This window comes from Mirounga leonina, unplaced genomic scaffold (assembly GCF_011800145.1).
Source record: "Mirounga leonina isolate KUSES-001 unplaced genomic scaffold, KU_Mleo_1.0 Mir_174, whole genome shotgun sequence".
Classification (NCBI taxonomy): domain Eukaryota; kingdom Metazoa; phylum Chordata; class Mammalia; order Carnivora; family Phocidae; genus Mirounga; species Mirounga leonina.
The window spans coordinates 68642950-68669836 of NW_023270451.1; the positions used below are offsets into that span (position 1 = coordinate 68642950).

Here is a 26887-nt window from a genome sequence, read left to right on the forward strand (position 1 = left end):
AAAAGAAGAAAAATTGTATTTTCAAATAAAGAATCAAATCAGGAAAAGTGGATTCCTAAAAAGGCCACACCAAAAGCTTTGATGGGAACAACTCACAAGAAAACGAGTACCCTGGGGTTGAAGTGATGTCCTAGCATGTGGACGAGAACAGCAGCTTTGGAAAGAAGATCATGAGCTCAATTCCATCTGTACCAGTCGGAGTTCTCCAGGGAAACAGAACTGGTGTGATATGTATAGATACATACAAAGAGATTTTTTGTGGGAATTGGCCCACACAATCATAGAGGCTGAGGAGCCCCATAATCTGTCCCATGCAAGCTGGAGGCCAAGGGAAGCTGGTGGTGCCGTTCCAATCCAAGCCTGAAGGCCCAAGAACCAGGAGCTCCGAGGTCCAAGAATAGGAAAAGACAGATGTCATAGCTCAAGCAAAGAACACATTCACCCTTCCCCTGTCTTTTGTTTTATTCAGGCTCTCAATGGATTGGATGATCCCCACTCGCATTGGTGAGGGTGATCTACTTTATTTCTTCACCGATTTGAAAGCTCATCTCTTCCTGAAACATCCTCATGGATACGTCCAGAAATAACATTTTACCGGCTATCTGGGCATCCCTCAGCCCACTGAAGCTGACATATAAACTTGAGCATCACCCTGTCTGAGAATACCCACTACTGTTTGAAAGTATACTCAGTCCAGCCTAGTAGTGTATTCACCAGAAACTCGGACAGGTAGCCTCAAGCCTCGGGTACATAGTTACATAGGCTGACGATAAGGTGGATGGCTTTACTTTTATGCAGCTCTCTAGATTGTAAGCATTTGAAACAATGACCCTCGACTTCAGGGTCCTCCTAAAGGATTCTCCTCTCCTGACCTCTAGAACACCATTTGTAGACAGATACTGAACTCAAAATGTTAAAAATACAACTATCGTGTTCCCTCCTCTCCTGGGTTCTTGATCTGGCATGGCTGGCCACAGACCTCGAGGTCACCCTTGATTCCTTCCCCTTCCTCACGCCCAGACTGTTCACGCCGAAGTTGTCAATGACTTTTCTGTCAAGTCATCCATTGTCCCTGCCATCACACCTCCCTTAGAGCCTTCCTGTCTCCCCTAATGTGCTATCCACACACACCACAATGATCTTCCTGAGTACAAATGTCATTTCCCTGCTCAAAAACTCTTCAAGTTTCCCTTTTCCCACAGAATCAAGACCACACTCCTCAGCAGAACAGAGACTCCAATCTGGCCTGACTTCTGTTCTCTTACCCTCTCTATTCTACTCCTCAGTGCACAGGCCACAGCCGAATACCTGCTCTTTCAGGAACATAGGAAATTCTGCTCATTTGCTCACAACATTCCTTCAGCCTCAAATGTCCTTATTTCATTGTCTACTGTGTGCCAGGCAGTTTCAAGTGCTGTCTAAACAAGATAGACAATGTGGTGCCTGGCTGGCTCAGTAAGTAGAACATGTTACTCTTCTTGACTTAGGGGTCATGAGTTCAAGCCCCAAGTTGGGGGTAGAGTTTACTTAAAAAAAAAGAAAAGATGGGGGCGCCTGGGTGGCTCAGTTGGTTAAGCGACTGCTTTCGGCTCAGGTCATGATCCTGGAGTCCCGGGATCGAGTCCCGCATCGGGCTCCCTGATTGGCAGGGAGTCTGCTTCTCCCTCTGACCCTCCTCTCTCTCATGCTCTCTGTCTCTCATTCTCTCTCTCTCAAATAAATAAAATAAAATCTTTAAAAAAACCCACAAAAAACAAAAACAAAAAAAAGAAAAGATGGACAAGGTCCCAGTTCTCACAGAGCCTACATGTCCTACTCATCTCCAAGTCCAGCTCAAATCTTTACCTTTCTGGAAGTTCTCTCCAATTCCATACATGAGAATTTGCTTTTTTTTTTCCCCCGAAACAAATTTTTTTAAATAAGCTCTACACCCTATATGGGACTTGCACTCACAAACCTGAGATCAAGAGTCACACGCTTGGGGCACCTGGGTGGCTTGGTTGGTTGAGCGTCTGACTTTGTTTCAGCTCAGGTCATGATCTCAGGGTTGTGAGATCCAGCCCCACATCGGGCTCCCCCGCTCAGCAGGGAGTGTGCTTGAGATTTTCTCTCTCCCTTTCTCTCTGCCCCTCCCACTCGTGCTATCTCTCTCTCTCTCTCTCTCTCTCAAATAAATAAATCTTAAAAAAAAAAAAAGCAAAAACAGAGTCGCACACTCTACCAACTGAGCCAGCAAGGTGCCCCTCAATTCTTCTTTTATGCTTCTCCCAGAGTATTGAGCATTCTTGTGCAACATTTGTGTATAGATATGTCTTCCAGCCTGGATGATAAACTTCTGGAGGGCAGAAACAGGCAGTGATTATGTTTGCATTATACAAGGGCTTACACAATGCCTCCCACATGGAAGAGACTGTTTCTTGAATTACACCGAGTCTATTGCAATCTGCTTCCATTTATACTTTAAACACAAACACACAAACACACACGCACACAAAACAAGCTTGTGGAGCTTTGCCTATTTTAAAAGAAATGTGAATACTTTCCTTGGAGGGAGATATAGATTAAAAATTGCAGTAGACTTTAAAAAACTTACCCACATTATTATAACCTGGGATTAGGTTGTAGTCCTTTTGAGCACCTTGTGTTAATGGTTCTATACCATTCCTAAAGTGGTGACCTAGAGGATATGAGCTTCTAGAGGGCAGACTCCAAACTCACTTAGTCACCAGTGAGCAAAAAGCTTCCACCCTGGGCCCAAAGTCTCATTTCTGTGAATGTCAGAGAGCTGCCCACCAGTCAACCTCTAAGGGGCCCATGGAGACTGACAATGAACACTCATGCCAAAGGCAAAAGAGGACCCCTACCAAAATAACCTGGGAACAGCTCTACTGGCCTCATCCGATAGAGGATTGATTTAGGAGTGATATCAACATGATTTACCCTTTTAAAAATAAGGACTGAAAAATGACAAATTTAAAAATCTGACATGCATTAAAAAAAAAAGGGACTGTCCTTCAGACTAAAGGGATTTATGCAACCTATGATCTTGAATTGGACCTGGTTTGGACAAATCAAATGTAAAGAACATCTTGGAATACTTAGGAATTTTGTCTGTGGACCAGGTACTAGATGATGTTAAGGGATCATTCATTTTTGTTGGGTGAAGAATACAGAAAAAATGTATTTTGTTAAGAGATGGAAACTGAAGTTTGGCATGGGTAGAATATTATGATGTCTATTATTTTCTTTAAAATATTTCAGTATAAAAGAAGTGAATCAGAAACCCAACCAAACAGTTACTAAAAGAAAATGACATTTCAGACAGTACTTTCTAGCCTTTCTGGCCCTATTATCTGTGGGCAGTCTTATTTAGATGGGACGGGTCAGGGTCCATCTTCTCTACCAAAGACACTGATGCTCCCCACCAGCAGTCAAGGGGCCTTGGGGAGCCCCACTCAGGGGAGCCGTGTACAGAAGGCACATGGAGAGGTCTCTCCTCAAGGACCTTCCTCCCTTATTAGAGCCTCTCATTCTGTTACTGCCGAAGTGAACATTATCAGCCTGCCATTCATTACAACACACTGGGAGATCTCCTGGTGACATAACGAACACCCTCTGGTTCACAAATACCTCTTTGGGGGACGCCTGGGTGGCTCAGTCAGTTAAACGTCTGACTCTTGATTTCGGCTCAGGTCATGATCTTAGGGTCGTGAGATCGATCCCCGCATAGGACTCCGTGGTCAGCGTGTGGTCTGCTTGAGATTCTCTCTCCCCTTCCCCCACCTCCAAAAAAAGAAAAAAAAGAAATACCTCTTCGACTAGAATCACAAGTAAATTAATAAATGTCAGGCTTTGCAGCCAATCTGCAAACTGAAATTTAGATTTTGTTTAGTGCTCTGCTCAAGTTTTCTCAGTGTCTGCCTTGTTTGTATCAGCCCAGGAGGCAAGAAGGAACACAGTTCTCCAGCAGTAAGAAATTTAACAAATATTTTATTAATACACGCTGTCATATTCCCAGGATGTAAGAGTCCTCAAAACACTGCCCCGTACTGAAAGAGAGTAAAAGTGCTCAAGTCCTTGGTCTTCCATCTGTTTGGGTAACGCCACACTCCTTTAACAGAAGCAGGCTTGCTGTACTTCACCTGCCCACACCCCGCCTGGAGACAGGCTCCCCCTCAGTCCGACGCCGACAGTGACATTCACTGCCTTTTGCAAGGACAGGGGCTCCTTGTGATTAAACCAGAAGGGAGAAAAACTTAGCATCCGCTGACCAAAAAGGAATTCAGACTTTATTTCTCAAAGTCCTTCATTCCGCTTCTCTCCAGGAAGGGCTGGAAAATCTTCAGGAGGAGCATAAAGATTCCCACTGCCGGAATATTCGGAATACCTTCCTTGATTTCTCAGACAGACTCTATAGGTAGAAAAGCTCATTATTAGAGATTAAATTCTTTTATAAAGACGAAGGGTGGGGTAACAGCTTTAAGGCTTGGTCTGTGGATTTCTCCCACAGTGATCTAGATAGGTCTAGGACTGAGAAAAACAAGCTAACTTTATATATATATATATATATATTTTTTTAAAGATTTTATTTATTTATTTGCGAGAGAGAATGAGAGACAGAAAGCGTGAGAGGGAGGAGGATCAGACGGAGAAGCAGACTCCCCCCCAAGCAGGGAGCCCGATGCAGAACTCGATCCCGGGACTCCAGGGTCATGACCTGAGCCGAAGGCAGTCGCTTAACCAACTGAGCCACCCAGGCGCCCAAAGACTTTTTTTTTTTTTTAAAGATTTTATTTATTTATTTGCGAGAGAGAATGAGAGACAGAGAGCATGAGAGGGAAGAGGGTCAGAGGGAGAAGCAGACTCCCCGCTGAGCAGGGAGCCCGATGCGGGACTCGATCCCGGGACTCCAGGGTCATAACCTGAGCCGAAGGCAGTCGCCTAACTGACTGAGCCACCCAGGCGCCCCAAGCTAACTTTATATTATTACTTTCTATTGTATATGTCATATACACCTAAAACCGGACTAAAAATCAGGACGCCCGCGTTCTACAGCTACATGACCGCTAACGCACTCTGAGCCTGTCACCCGCGGCTCGTGTCCTCCCCCAAGTGTCTGCATCTGTGCTAATCTGTGTGTGTGACACTTGGGACCCACTATTAGTGCAGCACACGTGTTGCACTGGTTTCCACTGGTGATGCTGAACTGGCCCCAGTGCATTATTTCTTGTGAACAAGGATTCACATTCACGTGATGCCTCGCCGGGGTTAACAATACAACCCACGACCAAGGGGTGAAACAAAGTTAAATGATGACCCTGGCCTTCTCAGCTTCATTTACAGCCAGCAGAGCTAATAATAGGAAGACTCTCACTGCCACTTGGTCGTGCCTATGAAGTGATCTGAGATTCTGAGAAATGGTGTGACAGGGAGACAAAGCAATTCACTAGAAGATAAAAGTTCTCAGAGAATCAGAACACTTGGTTCTCTCTGTGAGAGTCACGGTGAAGAGCACAGGGTCTCAATGAGAATATAAATAATCACCGAGCAAGATAATCCATAAAGTTACCTCCACTTTCGGACATCAGAAGACATTTTCACTGTCTTCTTACCCTCTTTGTGGATGAGTGTCTCAATAAAATAAAAGTCTGGGGGCGGGGGTGGGGAGACTCTGAGCTCTTACTAATGATGGAGGGGAATTCAGTGAATAGAGTGACAAAGTTAAAAGAAACTCTGGTTGAAAAAAATAACAAACTTTTTTCTAACGTCAAGATCCTTTATCCAGCCTCATTAAGCTCTGACTTCCCAGTCATAGCAGCTGTGGGAAGGTTAAGACAAACCACCAAAAAGGACCTCAAAAGTCCTGGAACCCAGGGCCAATTAGGAGGCCAACTTCTCCCACTACAAAAACAAAAACAAAACAAAACAAAAAACCCACCAAAACAAAACACCCCACAAGAACCCTGGTGGGATTTCTTGTTAGTAAGACAGTGACAGAGGGCAGTCAGTAAGACTCTATTTCAGGGAGATCTGGGCAGAGAATATAGGTGGAGACATTTGTCCTCAGATAGCTTTACATATTTTCAAAAGTTTTTAAATTGGAAAAATGAGGATTTTTTTTTCCTGTGGAAAAACTTGAGAAGCCTTCCTTCATTTGCATTGTTTACTAAGGGTACAAATGTACATTCCTGGGCTTTTAGCAACGCTACGGTTCTCTCCAGCGGAATCCCACAAACCTGGGAGCGCTTCTTGTAAACATCAACTGGAGAGTATTATTTTACTTTGTCCTTGGAGGGCACGGGAGTTAGACATTATTCTATTCATGAAATGCTGTAAGGCAGATTTGGGAAGAAGCCAGCAAAGGAAAGAGAACCCAGTTTCCATGATTCCTTATTGCCCACCCTCCTCTCACTTCCCCCCTTTACACAGAGTAAACACTTGTTTTCTCAGCTGTCACGGTGGTCTTGCATCTACCCACACTTTGCAAGCAGCGGAGATCATGACTGCAACAGCTAGCCGAGGCTCAGTGCCCAAGCCTGGGGCTGTGGAACAGAGCAAAGTAACGTGCCCACCGTGCGGAATGAAACTGTCGTCCGGGGGTCAGAGTACAGGGCTCCAGACAGCTAAGTTAACTGGCCAGGCTCCAAATGCAAGTGACAGCAACTGACAGAAAAAGCAGCTGTTCTGCAACATGGGGTCGGAGCAGCTGCCTCCCCTCTCTTTCTGTTTTGGTACTCCTTCTCTACTTTGAGTCATTTTAGTTAAGATGACAAAGAATTTACCAGAATTTGAGGGAAGGCCAAATGCTAAGCAACTGCAGGAAGACTGAATTAGTTCCACGCCGATTCTCTGGGACGAAACCTGACTCTGTCTAACTTGACTTCCGAGTGCTGAGGGCAGGCTGGGTGCTAATTACAGGACCCGCCCCTGCTCCTCATCCCATGAACAGCAAGGGCCGCACCCCGCAGGCAGCGGCTTCTCTCACCGTGTGGTCTGTTTCGGCCGGCTGGCTGGACTGCTTGTGGGCCAAGAGGATGTTCAGCACGGCCTTCCAGCCTGGCTCTGCGGGGCCCCTGGTGTCTACCTCCGTTCCACCATGCTCCCCGGCTTCCTTGCCAAGTGGGACATTTACCCAAGAGCACCAGTCTCTATGCTGAGAGGCAGGGTCAAAGAAGCTTCGGGAAGATGTGTCCTGAGAGGGGGAAGAGAAATAGTGCTGATGAAGGGCGGGTGCCACGTCAATTCAGGGAGGCACCGCTAGGAGCTGTCCCAACCAGAATCTCCCAAGTGCCCACATTTCCAGTCTGACGTTCTCCTTTAAACACTGTCTACGTCATGCCCACTCTCTTTATAAATACTTTCATTCCCTTCGTGTTAAACCAACAGTACCTGATCAGGTCGGTCCCCCTGATCTCACTGCCATCCCCATGGGCCTGAAATATTTACTAGCTCTCCAGAATCCATTGCAAAGATATGGCACCCAACTGTCCCATCCTGAAATTTACTGACATGATCTACGTAGAGTCACAGGGCCCGGGAAGGGCTCATGCCCACTTCCCCGGGCTACACGGTGAGGGCCTGGCGTGCTGTGCCCTGTTGCGCTCAGGGGCTTCTATACACAGGTGGACTCACCGAGCTGCTGGAAGAGCAGAGGCGAGCTCGTTTGGCTCTCCGGAGAGGGCTAGACGGCACCTCCAGGCCAGTGCCGTCTCCTGTCCCCATACTGCGGGTCACGGGCCGAGTTCTGGTCGTGGGGCTAGCAGCCTCTGGCTCAGAACGGTCAACGGGACTGGAAGAGTCCCAGCTCCGAGTTCGGGAGACAATGGGACCTGGGCTCCTTTCAGCCTGAAGGAAAGAAGAGGTAACAGAAGTACACCAATGACATAAAGGACAATGGTCAGAAGAAAGTTTTCTAGAAGCAGGTGAAAGCTAATGCTTTACACAGTTTAAACTCTAAGAATTTACTTTCTGAACCATCGACAAAACTAAACTCTTGAAAAAAATAATAGATTTTTATACCAAATCACGAATATAGCTTCTGCATTGCAACTGGCGAATAAAAACAATGCGGTATATCTGGTCAATGTGGTCAGAAGTGAAGCTTACCCACCTAAGGTCATCTCCAACTTTTCCACCACAACACTTTTGGCAAGAATGCTGCTTTTTAAAAAGGCCACCCCAAGCAAGCCAATTAAGTCCATACCTGCTCTGAGCCAGGGGAACATGTAGCATCCTGGCTCCGGGTCATCATCCTCCGAGGAGACTCAGGCACAAGAGGGAAGCGCTCTGGCTTCCCCTCAGCGCCTGGGATGGGGGAGCTGGTCAGGCCAAAGGATGCATCCAGGTCCGTCAGGGATGACTCAATCTGCTGGAAGCCCCAGAGCCCCACTTTCCTCATACACTGTGAACAGGTTATCAGGGAGAGCTGCATGGGTTCCAAAGAAGAACTAGGCAGGAACAGAAAAGAAAGTTTCCTCAAAGGGTAACATTTCCAAGGGACTAAGTGTAATCATTCATGAGAACGCTTTATCTCATCAAACAAATCTTTGGAACAGTCCAGTGGACTGGGAATGTCATCTCAGGCCTCCAGCTCCATCATCTCTCACAAAGTTCCTACAGAAAGATCTAAGGGTCTTGGTGTAACCTCTAAGGCAAGACTATCTTAAGGGTTATGTTTTATAAATTTCTCCTATTCCTTTTGAAACTTTTTCCTTTTCAATGAAAAATATTCCTTAATCTATCAAAGAGAGTATATTTAAAGTAAATCTAGATTGGTTCCAACAGTTTTCTTTCTTTTTTTTAAGATTTTATTTTTAGGGGTGCCTGGGTGGCTCAGTCGTTGGGCGTCTGCCTTTGGCTCGGGTCATGGTCCCAGGGTCCTAGGATCGAGCCCCGCATCGGGCTCCCTGCTTGGTGGGAGGCCTGCTTCTCCCTCTCCCACTTCCCCTGCTTGTGTTCCCTCTCTTGCTGTGTCTGTCTCTGTCAAATAAATAAATAAACTCTAAAAAAAAAAAAAAAAAAGATTTTATTTTTAAGTAATCTCTACATCCAGCGGGGGGCTTGAACTCACAAGCCTGAGATAAGAGTCACTGCTCCACCGACTGAACCAGCCAGGTGCCCCCGTTCCAACAGTTTTCTATCTCAGAGGGAGTCTATGCCAAATTGAGCAGCTAGAATGGAAACACCAACATGGGGGCCTGAGGACTCCAGCTGGCGTTTCCTTTGGTAGTTTTTATGAATTCAACGGATTTTTCTTCCTTTCTATAAACAGAAAGGAGCTTCACTGTTCCCAAGAGCACAGATTCTCAGCTGGGAAGTGATAGTAAAAAAACAAAAAACAAAGTTCAGGTGTGTCCAAGAATTCCTGAGTTCGAATTCTGCTTTTGTTAGTGATTCTTACCATCCGCTTGCCACTCCCTCAGGTTTTGTCTGTTTTTCTGACAGGAAACACCATGGGATCTCCAATCCTATTAGTGACTGATGTATACCAGTGTATGATGTTGTCAGAGTTCACGTCCCCCTGCAAATTCACTGACTAACCTGCACGCCCAGCCACACAGAGAGAGAACACAGGCAGTGACGTGGACTTGGATGTCTGAGCCTAATTTGCTTGCAGTTTTTCTCTCATCAGTTCGGTGATCAAGTTCATCTTCAAGCAGGTGCAGAAGAAGACTGATCTTGTCTTCTGTCAAGCACTACAAAGGAACCAAGGTCACAGACTGAAATTTCCAACCATAAAAATCACATATGAGGATGTATCTAGAGGGTACAAGGCAAAAATCATGAAAGAAATCCCAAACGTGAAGACAATCCTCTTCATTATGGAAGGCTCACTTCTAGGACAGGGCTAAGGTTTTAGACAGAAGCTTTCTGAAATGCCCTGCATCTGCTGATTGAGAAAGGTAGCAGTTTTCCTAGAACTACCAAATCTTTTCTTAGTTCTACTTTGTTTTCAATTTACCAGTGCAGATTTTCTCTGAAACCTGCAAACTTCAAAACCCAAGTGATGACAACAGATTACTATTTATATCTTAACCTGACACTGAATTTACTTCTTGACAGAACAAGAGAGCTTGCCAAGGTCTTTATTTTTGTTCTAAGAATAATAAAGAGCTGACAAGGTGAACAAAAAAGCTGCCTTGGCTAGTGACAAGGGACATTTAAAATAGGCACAGAGTTGGGGTGCCTGGGTAGCACAGTTGGTTGAGTGTCTGACTCTTGGTTTTGGCTTGGGGCATGATCTTGGGGTCATGAAATCGAGCCCTATGTTGGACTCTGTGCTTAGCATGGAGTCTGCTTGGGAATCTCTCTCTCCTTCTCCCTCTGCCCCTCCCCTCATGCTCTCTTTCTAAAATAAATAAATAATCTTAAACAAATAAATGAAAAATAATATAGGCACAGAAGTTAAACTTTGGTTAAAATCCAAACAGCCTCTCAACTTGAAGAAACAAAATAATAGCTCCTATTTCCTACAGTAAAGCTTGTCTTTGGAGTGTCTACAGGGTGATGAAATGGGACACTAGATATTCAGCTTCCAAGTACAGATATTCAGTTTCAAAGTGCAAAGTACTAGATATTCAGTTTCAGAGCATTTCTAATATCTATTCACAGGGGAGAAGGGAGTTTCTAACTTCTCCTGTAGTATTTTCTTTGGGAAATGATATGCAATAAACCATATGAAGTCACATTTCAGGATCTTCTGTTAAATAGTTTAAGTAACAAATCAAGATAAAATTGAATGTGTGCCATTTAAAGATTTATTTATTTATTTGAGAGAGAGAATGAGAGAGAGAGAGAGAGAGCACATGAGAGGGAGGAAGGTCAGAGGGAGAAGCAGACTCCCTGCTGAGCAGGGAGCCCAATGCGGGACTCGATCCCGGGACTCCAGGATCATGACCTGAGCCGAAGGCAGTCGCTCAACCAACTGAGCCACCCAGGCACCCTGAATGTGTGCCATTTAAAGAATCCTATCTAGAAGTTTCAATGGAACCCATTTACTTAAACTCTCAATAGCTGCCCTTCTGGTGGAGATTAGAAAAGGTCAGTTGAGGGACAAACAACTAGTTCTCTTCATAGCAATCTGAATCCTCTGTCACTTAAAGAGATGCTTCATATACAAATGGTAGTGACAACTGAAGGCCACTGTAGGCTAGCCAAGAAAAACTCACCATAGTTTTCAAGTCCTCTGGCCTCAGGGAAGGAAGCTGGAGGTCCAAGTGACAAAGGCTTTGAAAACGATCTAGGAATTCACTAACAAGAACAGCAGGTTCATCCAATGGCAACATTCCAAATCGATCTGTGGACAAAGTACACTGGAAGATCATGTGGTGCAAATTGTAAAAAATAAAAGATGTGTGTAAAACAATGGGGGCTAGGTACTGATAAAATTGATAAAATATTTGAAGGTATTAAGAATTACTGACTTTTTTTGATGGGGCGGTAATGATATTTTTGTGATAATATTCAAAAAAAGAAGATTCTCAAGAAGGGTTTCTCAGAAGCAGTCAGTCTAAGCTGAATTAGAAGACCAACAACTGGGCGCCTGGGTGGCTCAGTTGGTTAAGCGACTGCCTTTGGCTCAGGTCATGATCCTGGAGTCCCTGGATCGAGTCCCGCATCAGGCTCCCTGCTCGGCAGGGAGTCTGCTTTGTCCTCTGACCCTATCCCCTCTCATGTGCTCTCTCTCTCTCAAATAAATAAATAAAATCTTTAAAAAAAAAAAAAAAGAAGACCAACAACTGTGTGTAAAAGCAAAGGCCCAAAGGAATGGCACAGATGCGGAATTCTAAATAGTTTCACGGGACTGGAACAAAGTTTGCCTATGGGGAAAGGAGTAGGAGGTGGGGTTAAAGTGTGGAGAGTAACTAGACCACGACTTTACTAATGTATGTGATGAGAAATTACTTAAAGATTTTTTTTTTAATTTCATGTAATTTTTATTTTTTAAGATTTTATTTTTCAGAGAGAGCCCGCACAAGCAGGGGGGAGCGGCAGGCTGAGGGAGAAGTAGGCTCCCCACTGAGCAAGGAGACCGATGCAGGACTTGATCCCAGGATGCTGGGATCATGACCACTGAAAGAGTGATATTATAGATAACATGCATAATTTAGAGTAGAGATTGTAAGGGGTCAGTTGGGATGCAAAAAAAATAAGCTTAGCAGACATTAAAGTGATTTAAGGTAATAATCCCTGTAAGATACCAGTGACAGAAGAATGGAGAGAAGGAACATCAATGTTATAAAACTCTTAATGACTGGGGGTGGGGGATGGGGTAATGAGTGACAGGCAGTAAGGAGGGCACATGATGTCACGAGCACTGGGTGTTACATGCAACTGATGATCACCGAACTCTACCTCTGAAACTAATAATACGCTATATGTTAATTAACTGAATTTACGATTGACATTATTATCATATAAATTTTACAGATGAGGAATCTGAGGAATATAAAAGTAACATACCCAGGTCTCATGATCAGTGAGTGACAAAAGCTCCTGCTTTTACAGAGTTTCTATTACAGCACTCGGAAGTTCTTCCTATTCTTCAACTCCTAGTTTCTTATAGATCCTTTACTTTTGTTTTGTTGTTACCCTTTTGTTACTAAATACCTCATGTATGTAGACTTTTCTTTCCCGACAATACCTAAGCTCCTAGGACAGGGATCAAGCTGTCTGGCCCTTTGTGTCCAGCAAAAACCTAACATTGTATTTTAGGCAATAGTTTTAAAACTACAGCTATGACCCCTTCTTAGGTTCTGAAATCAGTTTATCATTTACCTAATTTACAACCCAGTTATTTTAATGAAATAGAATGCAATAATATCAAACTGTGGCAACGAAAAAAATGAACTCTAGAAGACACTGAGGAACCTTAAATGTAGAGTGCTATGTGAGAGAAACCAGTCTGAAAAGCTGCATGCTGTGGGATTCTAACTATATGACATTCCGGAAACAGTAAAACTATGGAGACAGTAAAATGATCAGTGGTTGCCAGGGATTCTGGGGGAGGGAAGGAGTGAGTGATGAATAGGGAGAGCACAGGGGATTTTCAGGGCAGTGAGGCACTTCTATATGATAATGTCATGGTGGATACAGGTCATTATATATTTGTCAAAATCCACAGAATGTACAACACAGAGTAAACCCTAATGTATACTATGGATTTTAGTTAATAAAGATTTTTTTTTTTAAGTTATTTATTTATTTATTTATTTGACAGAGAGAGACACAGCGAGAGAGGGAACACAAGCAGGGGGAGTGGGAGAGGTGAGAAGCAGGCTTCCCACGGAGCAGGGAGCCCGATGTGGGGCTCGATCCCAGGGTCCTGGGATCCTGACCTGAGTCGAAGGCAGACGCTTAACGACTGAGCCACCCAGGCGCCCTTGGGCACACTTTTCTTAATGGTAGTCTTGGAGAGCGGAGGAGCAAGAGTTCACTTAGCATATCTAGGCAGCCCGAAGTGGGGCTTGATCCTGGGAGTCCAGGATCATGACCTGAGCCGAAGGCAGACGCTTAACTGACTGAGCTACCCAGGCGCCCCTAAATAAAATCTTTTTTTTAATGTGCTTTTGGGGGCGCCTGGGTGGCTCAGTCGTTAAGTGTCTGCCTACCAAACTGTACACCTAAATATGTGCGGTCTATTTTATGTCAATTATCCCTCAATCATAAGGATGCTTAAAAAAAGAAAAAAATCTCTTTTCTAGTTTTGTTATTAAGAGGTACAAAAGTAAAAACAGCACTTTGTTCACCATTTATTGTATCATCAGCAACCAGATTTTGGTCTCTAATGTTATTAAATATTCTCAAACCATTAAAAGTTGTTGCAAGTAACCAAATATGTCAAGACATATGCCATCAATTTAAAAAGATGTATCATTTTACTAGAAAAGTCCAATTATAAAAAAACTACAATCAACAAAAAAGGTATGGATTTTAAAAAATCAAGTGAAGGGGCGCCAGGGTGGCTTAGTGGGTTGAGTGTCCAAATCTTGGTTTCGGCTCAGGTCATGATCTCAGGGTCGTGAGATCAAGCCCCAGTTGGGCTCAGCGGGGAGTCCGCTTGAGATTCTTTCCCCCTTCTTCTCCCTCTCCCTCTGCTCCTCCCCCTGCTCTCTGCCCTCTCTCTAAAAATAAATAAATAAATAAATAAAATCCTTTAAGAAATAAAAAATTAAAAATAAAACAAAAAATCAAGTGAGGTTTAACAATAAGAAGGAAACATGTTCTGATGACCAGTGGCTCAGGTTTGACAAAACTTAGGAGAAAAAACCAGGTCCCAACACCTTTCTGGTCACTTTCCAATTTAGGGTTTGGTCTGTTTCCTACAAATCCTAAGAAAATACTAGTAAAAATTGATGAAGGCAAAAGAGCAAACAGAAGAAATTAAACCCACCATGAAAATGTTTTAACATAAGTTAAAATTTGTTTTATAATTAACATATGTATTTTGTCTACTTCAGTGTTTGATATGTTCAAAATAATCAGTCTAGTAAATTAGTAATTATAAATTATAATTATAAATTAAAATGTTTAAGGGGATTTAATTTAGTTGGTAAATGTTAGAAAAAAATTACCTTCAAAATTGTATTTATTAGATATGCTTAATAAATGTAAGCATTAAAGCATAAATAGTTGTAAGTCTTCCTCTCTTCACACTAAAGTCTCTGGAATGTGAAAGAACCAAACCAAGGGTGGTATAATTGAAAGGTCACATTTGAGATCTATTTAGGAAGTAGAATGGACAGGACCAGGTGGTGATGATAGCTAGGGAAGGGCATCTAAAGGGACATCCAGGTTTCTGGCTAGGACAACTAAGGGGGAGGTCAGTACCATTTAAGATGGAGAAAATATAAGAGAAGTAAAGTTTAGGTACAAAATGAAGACTTCAGTTTTGCACATATTGAATTCCAGATACCTACAACAAGACATTACATGAAAATGTTTAGAAGGTAGTTGAAAATAAGTCAAGCTCAAAAGAAAAGTCGGGATAGGAGTTAAGAGGTCTGCAAGTAGGTGGATCAAGAAAGCAGAGTGTATAATAAGAGTTGGGAACCACCAACAGGTCCTGGGCAGATCCTAAAAACCTGGACTGGGTACACTGGGAGAAGGATTCACATCCTCGTGGGACTGAGTTCAGTTGTACTATACAGGGAAATAGCTAGGCCAACAGCAGCAACTCCTTGTTACACATCATCTTCACTTTAAAAATGTTATTCCTCAACAGTCCCTTTCTATCTCCCCTTATCAGTAAATGGCACTCTATGGACACTTTCAGTTTCTCTCTTTTTTAAAGATTTTATTTATTTATTTGAGAGTGAGCAAGAGAGAGACCATGAGCAGGGGCAGAGGGAGAGGGAGAAGCAGACTCCCTGCTCAGGTGGTGTTCGATCCCAGGACCCTGAGATCATGACCTGAGCCAAAGGCAGATGCCCAACTGACTGAGCCACCCAGGCGCCCCCACTTTCAATCTCTTTTTTCCTCTTAGTGGTCATTCATGGAATATTTCCAGGCATCCGTGACCCTGGAATTGGCCTGAGCTATCCTACTGAAATAAAAGTTAGACCTACGTGGCACGAATGTCTGGTCAGGCATGAAGTTTCGCACCCGGTCTTGGTGAGCCTTCTGGAAGGCTCTGCTGTGGAGGCTGGTTACCCAGCAAGAATATGCCTATGTGACCAGTAAAATATCTATCTATTTATTTATTGATAAAAAGATTTATTTATTTGAGAGAGAGGGAGAGAGAGAGCGGGGTAGGGATGGGCAGAGGGAGAGAGAATCTCAAGCATACTCTGTGCTGAGCGCTAAGCCTGATGCAGGGCTCAATCTCACAACCCTGAGATCACAACCTGAGCCAAAACCAAGAGTCCAACGCCCAACTGACTATGCCACCCAGGTGCCCCAACCAGTAAAATATTTAAAAATCCCACTTGCTGGGGTGCTGGGTGACTCAGTCAGTTAAGTGTCTGACTCTTGATTTCAGCTCAGGTCATGATCTTAGGGTCGTGGGATCAAGCCCTGTATCACGCTCTGTACTCGGCGGGAGTCTGCTTGAAGATTCTCTCCCTCTGTCCCCCTTCCCACTCAGGGACATGCGCTCTCTCTCTCTCTCTCTAAAATGGGTAAATAAATCTTTTTTTTAAAAAATCCCACTTGTTACTACATTTTGGGCTTTTTTGTGCATACAAACACTTAAAGGCCAAGAGCCTTTAAGGGTACAGATACGATTAAAAATAACTAAAATAACTTTAAAAGATAGGAGAATATTAGCAACTACATCATCTTAATATTTTTCACAGAACAAGCTCTAAAGCAAGATCCTAAGATCAGTAACAAAGGCACTATCATGTATCTTATAAGGCAGGGCATTCTACAGTGTGAGGCTTCATAAAACTCCTGTGTCTCTTAGCCTAAGTATCTATTTTGGAACCATAAAGAAAACATACCCTGATGTTAGTTTCCTAGAATACACAGTCAGGCTCACTGTAAAGTAGCTTAGTTCTAAAAAAAAAAAGTAACGAATGAAGTTAATAATAGAGTGAAGACAATCACAAAGTCCCCTGATGCAAGAGAGTGCGCCCTGCCAAGGCCCTTATACAGGCAGTCTTCAGCTTCAGGGCTCTATTATATTGTGTCATTTCACTGTGATAAACTATATGTTTGTAATCACTCTCATCTGGCTTCCCGTGAGTCTGCTTTAGCAACCGAACCCCATTTAACTGCCACCATCAGTGCACCAAAGGAAGCCTGGGGAGAACATGGGACTGTTTGCTATGGTGGGAAAAGCAGAGAGTTTGAAATCAGATAAAACCATAGTTTTGCCTCCTCACCAGTTGGTTTTAAGATCTCTGACTCTGTTTCCTCACCCCCAAAAATGGGTTGAGAATCTAGCTCCCAGGGCCCCCGTGAGAATTAAGTGGGATAATGTATACATGGCTAAGCTGCTGGCATGTTGAATGCCTGTAATAAAGTTAAGTAATAACCTAACAAGTGGACGAATGTAAGTTCTTCTTGAAAAGCACAAATAGAAAGGAAGAACAGAAACCTCCAAGACTAGATTTTCACAAAGAAATAGACAATACTAGAAGAAGAGATGGTAAATGGGATATCTTGGAAATGAGTACCTGGGGAGGGGCTGTCTGGCCAGAAACAGAACTTCTCGTGGGCGGTGCACAAGGCTTTCTTCAGCTCAGCACATCGGTCCTTATCTGAAACCCACATATGGAGTAATGCCTTAGAGAACACTAGATAGATTAAAATCGAATGGCCAAGAACCTTTAAGAGTATAGACAGAATTAAAAATAAAAGTGACGAAGATAATTTTAAAAGCCATGAAAATATTAGCAACTATATCATCTTAATATTTTTCACAAAACAAGTTCTAAATCAAGATCCTAAGATCAATAACAAAGGAGATAATATGTGTCTTACAAGGCAGGGCATTTCGAAGCAACAGGCTTCATTAAAGTGCCTTGTCTCTTTGTCTAAGTATACATTTTGGAACCATAAAGTAAACATACCCTGCTGTTAGTTTCCCAGAATGCATAAAGTCAGGTTCACTCTAAAATAGCTTAGTTTTTTAAAAAAGTAGTAACTGAAGCTAATAATTAAGATGAAGACGATCACAAATTCACCTTGCTCCATGTAACACTACACATTCTTTGATCAAACACAGGTGACTGGTCTTTTTAGAAAAACTGGTCTAATATATCTGTGAACGTGGAGGAAAATGTAATTTGTACTTTATACTTACATCGGTCAAAATCAAAAGCTGGTTGTAAACTGGCACAGAGAAAAGCCTGGCAGCTGGAGCACTTGAGCATATCACATTCAACTGTGACCCAGCCGTATTTTGCACAGACAAGTGGAGACAGCTCGGAGGGCTTACCTGCCCATTTCAGAGAGTATTCACATTAAGAAAAACAACGCTGCAATTATATTAAAATGAGTAAGTCAGAAATTAAAACTTTAACTCATTCTTTTATATATACAGGAATAAACAGATTAAGAGGAAAAGCAATAAGAAAAGTTTGAAAAAACTATTTTTAAAGCACACATACTTCACAGAATAATGAAAGTCATTTGAATAATAACCAGAGGGGCAAAAATTATTAACTTTTTCTCTACAAAGCCCTGTGTATTTTATGTTTAAAATATGGGAATTTGAAAATACTCCAAATCAGCAAAAGAGGGCCTGAAGGCTAGAAAACAGTATGTATGTATGTATGTATGTATGTATGTATGTATTTATTTATTTATTAAAGATTTTATTTATTTATTTGACAGAGAGAGAGATAGCGAGAGCAGGAACACAAGCAGGGGGAGTAGAAGAAGGAGAAGCGGGCTTCCCGCCGAGCAGGGAGCCCGATATGGGACTCGATCCCAGGACCCTGGGATCATGACCTGAGCCGAAGGCAGACGCTTAACGACTGAGCCACCCAGGCGCCCAGTATTTATTTTTTTAAAAGCAGTTCTTTTTTTATTTATTTGAGAGAGAGAGAGCACAGGAGGGGGTAGGGTCAGAGGGAGAAGCAGACTCCCCGCCGAGCAGGGAGCCCGATGCGGGACTTGATCCCGGGACTCCAGGATCATGACCTGAGCCGAAGGCAGTCGCTTAACCAACTGAGCCACCCAGGCGCCCCAGAAAACAGAATTTAGACATAAACGTTAAAGGGCTCCAAGCTGGGCATGGAGTCTACTTAAAAAAATAGTAAGTAAATAAGTAAATAAAATAAAAATAAAAGTAATAGAATTACTTAACTAGCTGTGTTAAATAAACGATTGTCATATCCGAAGTGGTGATCAATTCATATCCATGAAAACAAAAAGACCCAAAGAAAACGGTTCTAAATACTGCAGCAAAATCAGGAATTAGTCCAAGGAGCAGCAGCAGGATTCAAATACCTTCCTCTTCCTGAGCAATTTATTCCTAAAGCTATCAGATGGTGAGCAAGGAGGACAGCCAGGATGGTGAGGGGAGGCAGCTCAGTGCCAGGTGTCAGAACCCAAAGTGGGTAAAAAGGGGCTGCTCAACTTGAGGTGTTGAAGCCAAGAAGGGTGTAAAGAAATCTCCATGGGCTCCCCACTCACCAAATCAGGGATAACCAGAGTATCAAAATATATCATGATAGTAATGGATTATAACCCACTGAATAAAAAAAGCAGCCCAGGCTGCTATGAATAAATTACTACTTAATAAAGTTTGATGAGGAATGGGATATTTGCATAGTTTCAAAGCACCTCTGCACAAAACACTTTAATTACAAAGAAAGAAGAGAGTTACTTTACAATGGAAAAGATGGACAGACACTCCCTGAATCAAGTGATCAAAGGAATCGCCAGGAAAGGGATAAATCAAAATCATTGTGCCACCTGACAAGATGCAGTGAGGACACAGCACCATTCTAGGAGGCTACTACACTACCTGAATCTAACTATAAGGAAACATCAGACAGATGTGAATTGAGGTACACTCTGAAAAACAACTGGTCTGTCATCTTCGAAAGTATCATGATCATGAAATTCAAGGAAAAACACGAATCTCAACTGGCTCCTTTTGTTATAAAGAATATTATTAGGACAACTGTTAAAATGATTAGGGTCTGAGGGTTAGATGGTAGTAATTTATTAGGTGAAATTTCCTGATTTTGATGGCCGCATTGCAGTTATGTAGGAAAAAATCCTTGTTTGTAGGAAATATTTGGGGGTAGTGAGTATCATCACTTTGGCAACTTACTTACAAGTAGCTCAGAAAGGAAGTTCTTTATGACCTGTGTAACAAAGTCTGCAAGTCTATAATTGTTTTATATATATATATATATATGTTTTTTTTTTTTAAGATTTTATTTATTTATTTGACAGAGAGACACAGCGAGTGAGGGAACACAAGCAGGGGGAGTGGGAGAGGGAGACGCAGGCTTCCCATGGAGCAGGGAGCCCGAAGTGGGGCTCGATCCCAGGACCCTGGGATCATGACCTGAGCTGAAGGCAGACACTTAACGACTGAGCCACCCAGGCGCCCCTGTTTTATATTTTTAAAAAAATCACTCTAATGAATAGAAAAGGGCAAAAGTGATAGGATGTCACCTCTGAGATTAGGTCACAAAAAGAGTCTAGCTTCTTTCTTGCTCTCTTTCACTTGCTCACTCTGATGGAAGCCAGCTGCCATGCTGTGAACTGTCCGTGTGGAGAGGCCCATGTTGCAAGGAACGTAGGGAGGGCTCTAGCCAATAGCCAGTACAGACTGGAAGCCCTCAATCCAATAGCCATGTGAGTGAGCTTGGAAGTGCATCTTTTCCTAGGGGAGCCTGGAGATGACTTGGAGGTCAGCTGCCACCTTGATTGTAGCCTGTGAGAGACCCTAAGCTAGAGGACCCAACCAAGCTGGGCCCACATTCCTGACCCACAGAAATTGTGACCTAAGTGGTTGGTTGTTTTAAGCCACTAAGTCGTACTGTAGTTCGTTATGTAATAATAGATAATATACAGAGGAAAGTCTAGAAAGAGACAGGAAGGGTAGTAGGCAGTCTCAAAAAACATTAGGTTTGGGTACCAATAGCCTTACGGTGTAATCCTGACTCTGCCATTTGCTAGCAGGTTGACCAGAGGCAAGTCACATAACCTACCTGAAACTGTTTCCTCTTCTGTAAATGAGTATAATAATAATACCTATTTTCATGGGTTTAAGGTGAAGATCAAATGTGATAATATATGTGAAAATATGCTACATACAAGTGTTCGTTATTGTTTCTTCTCCTCTCAAGCTCTTAGTGTTTTCTTCTGTGAAAAGAAAAGGTCAGGAAAAAAAAAAAAAGGTCAGGTCATCTCAACATTTGATCTTAGCCAAAAAGTCAAGAAGTGATGTCAGGTCATCTCAAACATCCCTTTGAGGAACAACATTCTTTGATGCTAATTTTCCCATAAAATTTCCTACCAAATCTACTTATTAAAAAAATTTTAACTAGGCTCCATGCCCAACATGGGACTTGAACTCACGACCCTAAGATTAAGAGTCACGTGCTCTACCAACTGGGCCAGCCAGTCGCCCCTTACCAAGTTTAATTCTTAAATTTAAAACATCAGAGTAAGTGGAAAAGTAACAGTTCCAGGAGCAGGGAGAAAGTGCAGCTCACATGACCTAATAAAAAAGGATATAGAAAATGTTTCCACTCTGCTAAAGAAGGCTTCTTTGCTTGTAGATTCCAATGGCGGCTGTTCTGCTTGGGGCGACCCATTAACTGACTGGAATGTGGCAGATGTGTCCTTCCTAAAAGAAAGTGGCAGAACTCTTGATAATACTTCCACAGCATCACTTTGCCCAAATATTTTGCTTCTCAATTCTCAGCACATCATAGCATCAATCACGCCATGCTGGATTTTAACCTTTCTAAAAATCATTTGTTATGTCATTCCTCTGCTTAAAATTATCAATGGTTTCACAATACTTACTAAATAGAATCCAAATTCTTCAGTCTGGCATTCAAATCTCTTTACAGTTTGGCCATACCTACTAATCCTATACCGGCAAACTGTTCTAGCTCACGCACTGTTTCTCCAATAGTATTTCACACAACTTAAGTAAACACAAAATTAGACTCAAGGCTTCTATGCACTAGACAATTTGAACCACCTTAGAAATTTAACTCTTTTTAACACAGGGAAAATAATTTTGATATTTCTACCTGGGTCGACTCTTGATATCCACTCTCCCAAAAAAGAACTAATTTGAAAATTCAAATCAAAGTAAAGATCTCCAGGGGTGCCTGGGTGGCTCAGTTGGTTAAGAGTCATGGGATTCCCCCGGATTGGGCTCTCTGCTCTGAGGGGAGCCTGCTTCTCCCTCTCCCTGCCACGCCCCCTGCTTGTGCTCTCTCTGTCACATAACTAAATAAAACCTTAAAAAAAACATTAAAGATCTTCAGGCAATTTCATGAAAAAAATTCAGGGAGAAAAAACCCAACAAAACAATTATCTTATTTTCAGCAAAAGGTATTTCAGCAGCGTGTGGGAGGGGTAGCGGAGGAACTGCTGAGGAAAAAAGTCATTTTAATAAAAATAGGGTGACACCAACTATTATAACTCGAAAGAAATAAACTCAAAGACTCTTTCTCAGAGAATCAGAGAGCCTCAGGGGAAGTGTGGTTCTTGAAAGAAATTGAGAGGATCCATAAACTTGGATGAGAAAAAAGTAACATTTTACTAACTTCTAACTGAAATTTAGCATTTCCTTCAATTATGAATGAAGGTAATAAAAAAAAACCCCACAAAATATAGTAGCATCAGCAGTACCTGTGAATTTGTCACCAATGGAAATCAGCTATTTTGTCACCACATTATTTTGACACGTTTTGAAATATCACTTATGTTTATGATTACTTCAGAATTATGGTAGATACCAGACATTACTAGATGTTAATTAACTCTCTAATAATGAACCATGTTACTGCATCACTTTTTTTAAAAAAAGATTTTATTTGAGAGAGAGGGAGAGAGCGCACAACCAGGGGGAGGGGCAGAGGAAGAGGGAGAAGCAGGCTCCCCTCCGAACAAGGAGCCCCATACGGGGCTTGATCCCAAGACCCTGGGACCACCACCCCAGCGGAAGGCAGACGCCTAACCGACTAAGCCACCCAGGCACCCCACTGCATCACTTTTTAAATTTTACTCTCTTGATAACTGCATTCCAACGTAATTGTTGTTTTTCTTTATAATCCTATGTAATTTACTTCAGGCACTTAAAAATATTCTGAGAAGGGGTTCATAAGCTTTACCCGGCTGCCAAAGGTGTCTAAGGCTCAAGAAAAGGTTAAGAAACCCAACTGAGATGTCAGGTGCATATTCAGTTAGCGGTTCTCTTTTTTTTCCTTCCCTCCAAAACCTGTCTAGTGGCAAAAATCCGCCCGTGGTACGGAATGCAGTACATCCCGATAAGATTAAAGCCGAGTGAACGTAGCAAACCCATTCTCTTTCACAACCCCTGACGTAGCCAACCCCACCAACCGAGTTGCCAACCCAGGGGATCCCCCTCCCCCCCCCAGGCCTGCGTTCCCCAAACCCTCTCCAATCCGCCGGCGCCGGACCCAGGGTGGACTCGCGAACTCACGCTTCCGCGCCTCCCTCCTCCGGGGCAATCCCCTCATCTATCAGCTGCCGGACTTTTTGGGGAGTCCCCTCTGGGGAGCGAACAACCGCACCCCAATTCTTTTCAACGCCCGCGGCAAACGCTTGCCCCTCACTGGGCGCCGCCATCTTGGTCCATTGCCGAGTTGCTTCCCCGCGGATTTGAAGGCTCAGGAACTTCCGTTCTGCGCGGTTAAGATCCTCCTCTGAGTCGCGGTCCCGCGCGTTGGCCCACGCGACTCAGAGAAGCTGACCGCGGGGCCCCCCCTTCGTGGCCATCTTAGAACGAGGTAAAACCTCATTTTAGAACGAGGCGAACTACCACGGGAGGCCCTGGTGTTTAAACCTAGGTTAATCGTTTTCTTTATGCACTATCGTATTTGGGCTGATAGGGGATTTTTAGAGTGCAGTTTCTCCAAATTCGACAGGGATGAGGGGCCAAATTTAGTCTTAATTAACCGATCTGGCCCTCCTAAGTTATATCCTTTTACAAGTGAAGAAATGGCGACCGTCACTTAAGAGTAAATAATTTAGAAGCTTTCTTAGAGGCCGTGTTACAGGTGGGTTTAGAAGTCTGGCATTTGGCATTATTGAACACCCTCCCTCCTTTGTCCAACAAGAATTTACGGAGTGTGCCCTACTGACGCTGTGCTAGGCGTTGGCAGTGACAGCAGTGAACAAAGGAGACAGGTCTTAATGGAGTTAGACCTCAAACAAATACGTGTTCCTATAGTTTTGAGATTATGATTAGAAGTGCTCCGAAGGGGGCGCCTGGGTGGCTCAGTCGTTAGGCGCCTGCCTTCGGCTCAGGTCATGATCCCAGGGTCATGGGATCGAGCCCCGCATCGGGCTCCCTGCTCGGTGGGAAGCCTGCTTCTCCCTCTCCCACTCCTCCTGCTTGTGTTTCCTCTCTCGCTGTCTCTCTGTCAGATAAATAAATAAAATCTTAAAAAAAAAAAAAAAAAAGTGCTCCGAAGAAGTACCAAGTGTATACAAGGAGGACCTAATTTAGTCTGCAGAGCCTCCCGAGATTATCAGGTGCTGGCGATAAAATAGATGAGATTGTGGGAAAGAGATCAGATTGGAAGGAGTTTGTCTCACCTAATCAACTGGAAAAGAAGACTGTTGTGATGGAGCCATAGACGCAAATGAAAGTGGGACTACCCCCAATTCCCCCAGTTCACTCCCTGTGGGCTTCTAACTCCAATAATGTGCCCACCCGCCAGGACCTTCAATCTATTGATCTAGCCACATTTCCATGGTCCCTAACTCCAGAGCCTCCCTTATTCTTTCTCTCCCTAGCCAGCTTAAGTTCATTGCCAATCATTATCATTTCTTTGCAAAATTTGAATATAGACTGAGAATTAGTTAAGATTGAAGCATTATTGTTAGTCATATGTGAGAAAGGCATTGTGATTATGGTTTTTAAAAGTCCTTTAAAAAAAGAACTTAGAGATACATCGCAAAGTATTTATGGGTGAACTGGTATGATGTCTGGGATTTGCTTTAAAGTTCTTAAAGAGAAGGGTGCCTGCCTGGCTCAGTCCGTGGAGCATATGACTCTGGATCTCAAGGTTGTGAGCCCCATGTTGGGTGTAGAAATTACTTAAAAATAAAATCTTAAAAAAAAATTCTTGAAGAGAAAGTGTGTGGAGGAATAGATGAAAGAAGATTGTAAAATGTTTTTTATTGTTGGATTTGGGTGATGGACTCATGGGGGTTCATTATATTATTCTTTCTACTATTGAATATAGTTGACAGCAAAGTAAATAAGCTAAAAATAATACATTTTCATGAATATTCTCTCAATTTCCTTGAACCTCTCTTGCCTTATAGTACTCATCTGGCAAAACTTCAATCCCAGTTGAGTTCAACTCTCCACCACTCTGCTCCTGCACCCAGTCAGCTGAATATGGTTAAAGAAAAATGAAGGACATGCTGATTTGTCTCTATATTCTTTTTTTTTTTTAAAGATTTTATTTACTTATTTGAGAGAGAGAGAATGAGAGACAGAGAGCATGAGAGGGAGGAGGGTCAGAGGGAGAAGCAGACTCCCTGCCAAGCAGGGAGCCCGATGCGGGACTCGATCCCGGGACTCCAGGATCATGACCTGAGCCGAAGGCAGTCGCTTAACCAACTGAGCCACCCAGGCGCCCCTGTCTCTATATTCTTGACCTCATGTGGGCTGTTAATTCTGTGGCAGACATTTTGTCTTTTTTTCTATAATTTCCCAGCACCTGGTACATAATAGATGTTGAGGAGATGTCGGTTTTTTAAAGATTCTATTTTTAAGTAATCTCTATACCCAATGTGGGGCTCGAACTCACAACCCTGAGAGCAAGAGTCACCCACTCCACCCACTGAGCCAGCCAGGTACCCCAAGAAGATGTCAATTTTTTAAAAAGATGTTATTTATTTGACAGAGAGAGAGAGCACAAGCAGGGGGAGCGGCAGGCAGAGGGAGAGGGAGAAGCAGGCTTCCCGCTGAGCATGGAGCCCGATGCGGGGCTCCATCCCAGGACCCTGGGATCATGACCTGAGCCTAAGGCAGATGCTTAACCCACTGAGCCACTCAGGTGCCCTGAAGATGTCAATTTTAAGACATGGATCAATAAATATTTCTGAAATATCCAATTTTCAGAGCCCCTTGGCAAATTTGATATGGAGGAAAGAGCTTTGGAGTCAGATATGGCTCCTTCTCCCACTAACATCATTAAGTATGTGGCCTTGAGATTGAGTAACCACTGGTTATGAGATTGAATGGGATAATGTCTATGAAAGTGGTTGGTACATAGTTCTTGGTAAGTGCTAGTTTTCTTCCTAAGCATTTTAGCATAGGTTGTGGAGGCAGTGATGCACCATCCAGGGCCCCCTTTAGGAATGCACTAAATCCTATAGTCATTGGGAGTACCACCAGCAAGAAGCCCTCCGCTGTCAGTTCCTTTAGGAGTTACTTGAATGAAAAGAGCTATTTGCCTTCCCCAGGCATCCTGCATCCAGGGACTAATCAAGATGGAGATATAAAGGGCCCAGCCTCCTTGCCCCAACTCGGGACAATGCTGAAGGGCCATCCAGCTTTAGAGTTTCCTATGGGGTCCCCTGGGACCAACCTTGAGACTTCATCACAGTCCACCTTCTCCCCCTCCTCTATCCTGCTTCCTTCCCCTCCTCTCCATGGTGTTGATCCCAAGTGCCCTTTCCCAAACCCTCTGGCATGCTAATCTCACTCTCAGGGTCAAGTTTATCCATTTTATTTATCCCAGGGAAGCTGACAGCTCTGCTGATAGCTCCAGCTATCAGACTGTCTTTATTGTCTATGTGGGGTTTTTTAAATTTGTTTTTTCTAGTAATTTCTACACCCAACGTAGGGCTCCAACTCACTACCCCTGAGATCAAGAGTTCCATGCTCTTCTGACTGAGCCAGCCAGGTGCCCCTGTGTGTGTGGTTTTTTAATGTGAGAATATACAAAAATTTATGTAGGTAAGCTTTTTATGCTATGTAGGACCTCTTAAGAATGAGTCAACCATACTATGTTTGCTAGTATAATTCTTCCATGAAGTACAAAAATGTGTCAAACAGCTAAATTTACATTTTTAGTGAAAATTTAATTACCATAAAACATGACATTTAATAGATAAAACTGACATTTATCAAACATCTTGATTTCTTATGGGCTCTTTATTGATATGTAGCTTATGCAACATAAAAATCACCCTTTAATAAAGTGGATTTTAGTATACTCATAGGGTTATGCAGCTGTCACCACTATCT

General features: G+C 43.0%; 1 protein-coding gene across 1 annotated transcript; it reads right to left on the reverse strand.

Annotated features, from left to right (window-relative positions):
- Positions 1-3970: 3970 nt before the first annotated feature.
- ZC3HC1 (zinc finger C3HC-type containing 1) lies at positions 3971-23280 on the reverse strand. The gene is made up of 10 exons (XM_035021106.1): positions 23099-23280; positions 21151-21262; positions 17750-17900; positions 17121-17204; positions 11169-11296; positions 9541-9695; positions 8204-8447; positions 7633-7845; positions 6986-7192; positions 3971-4411 (listed from the first exon to the last, which is right to left on the reverse strand). The coding sequence occupies exons 1-10, from the start codon at positions 23242-23244 to the stop codon at positions 4343-4345; spliced, it is 1509 nt and encodes a 502-aa protein (XP_034876997.1). The 5' UTR covers positions 23245-23280; the 3' UTR covers positions 3971-4342.
- Positions 23281-26887: the final 3607 nt, after the last annotated feature.

Excerpts from the sequence above, each read along its gene's own strand:
- ZC3HC1 (XM_035021106.1), bottom strand. The coding sequence starts at position 23,244 with ATGGCGGCGCCCAGTGAGGGGCAAGCGTTTGCCGCGGGCGTTGAAAAG. Across the intron at positions 17,205-17,749 it reads AGCTTTTGATTTTGACCGAT|ATAAGGACCGATGTGCTGAG; the intron begins GTAAGTATAAAG and ends TGTGGGTTTCAG. Across the intron at positions 11,297-17,120 it reads GCCAGACAGCCCCTCCCCAG|ATCGATTTGGAATGTTGCCA; the intron begins GTACTCATTTCC and ends CTTTGTCCACAG.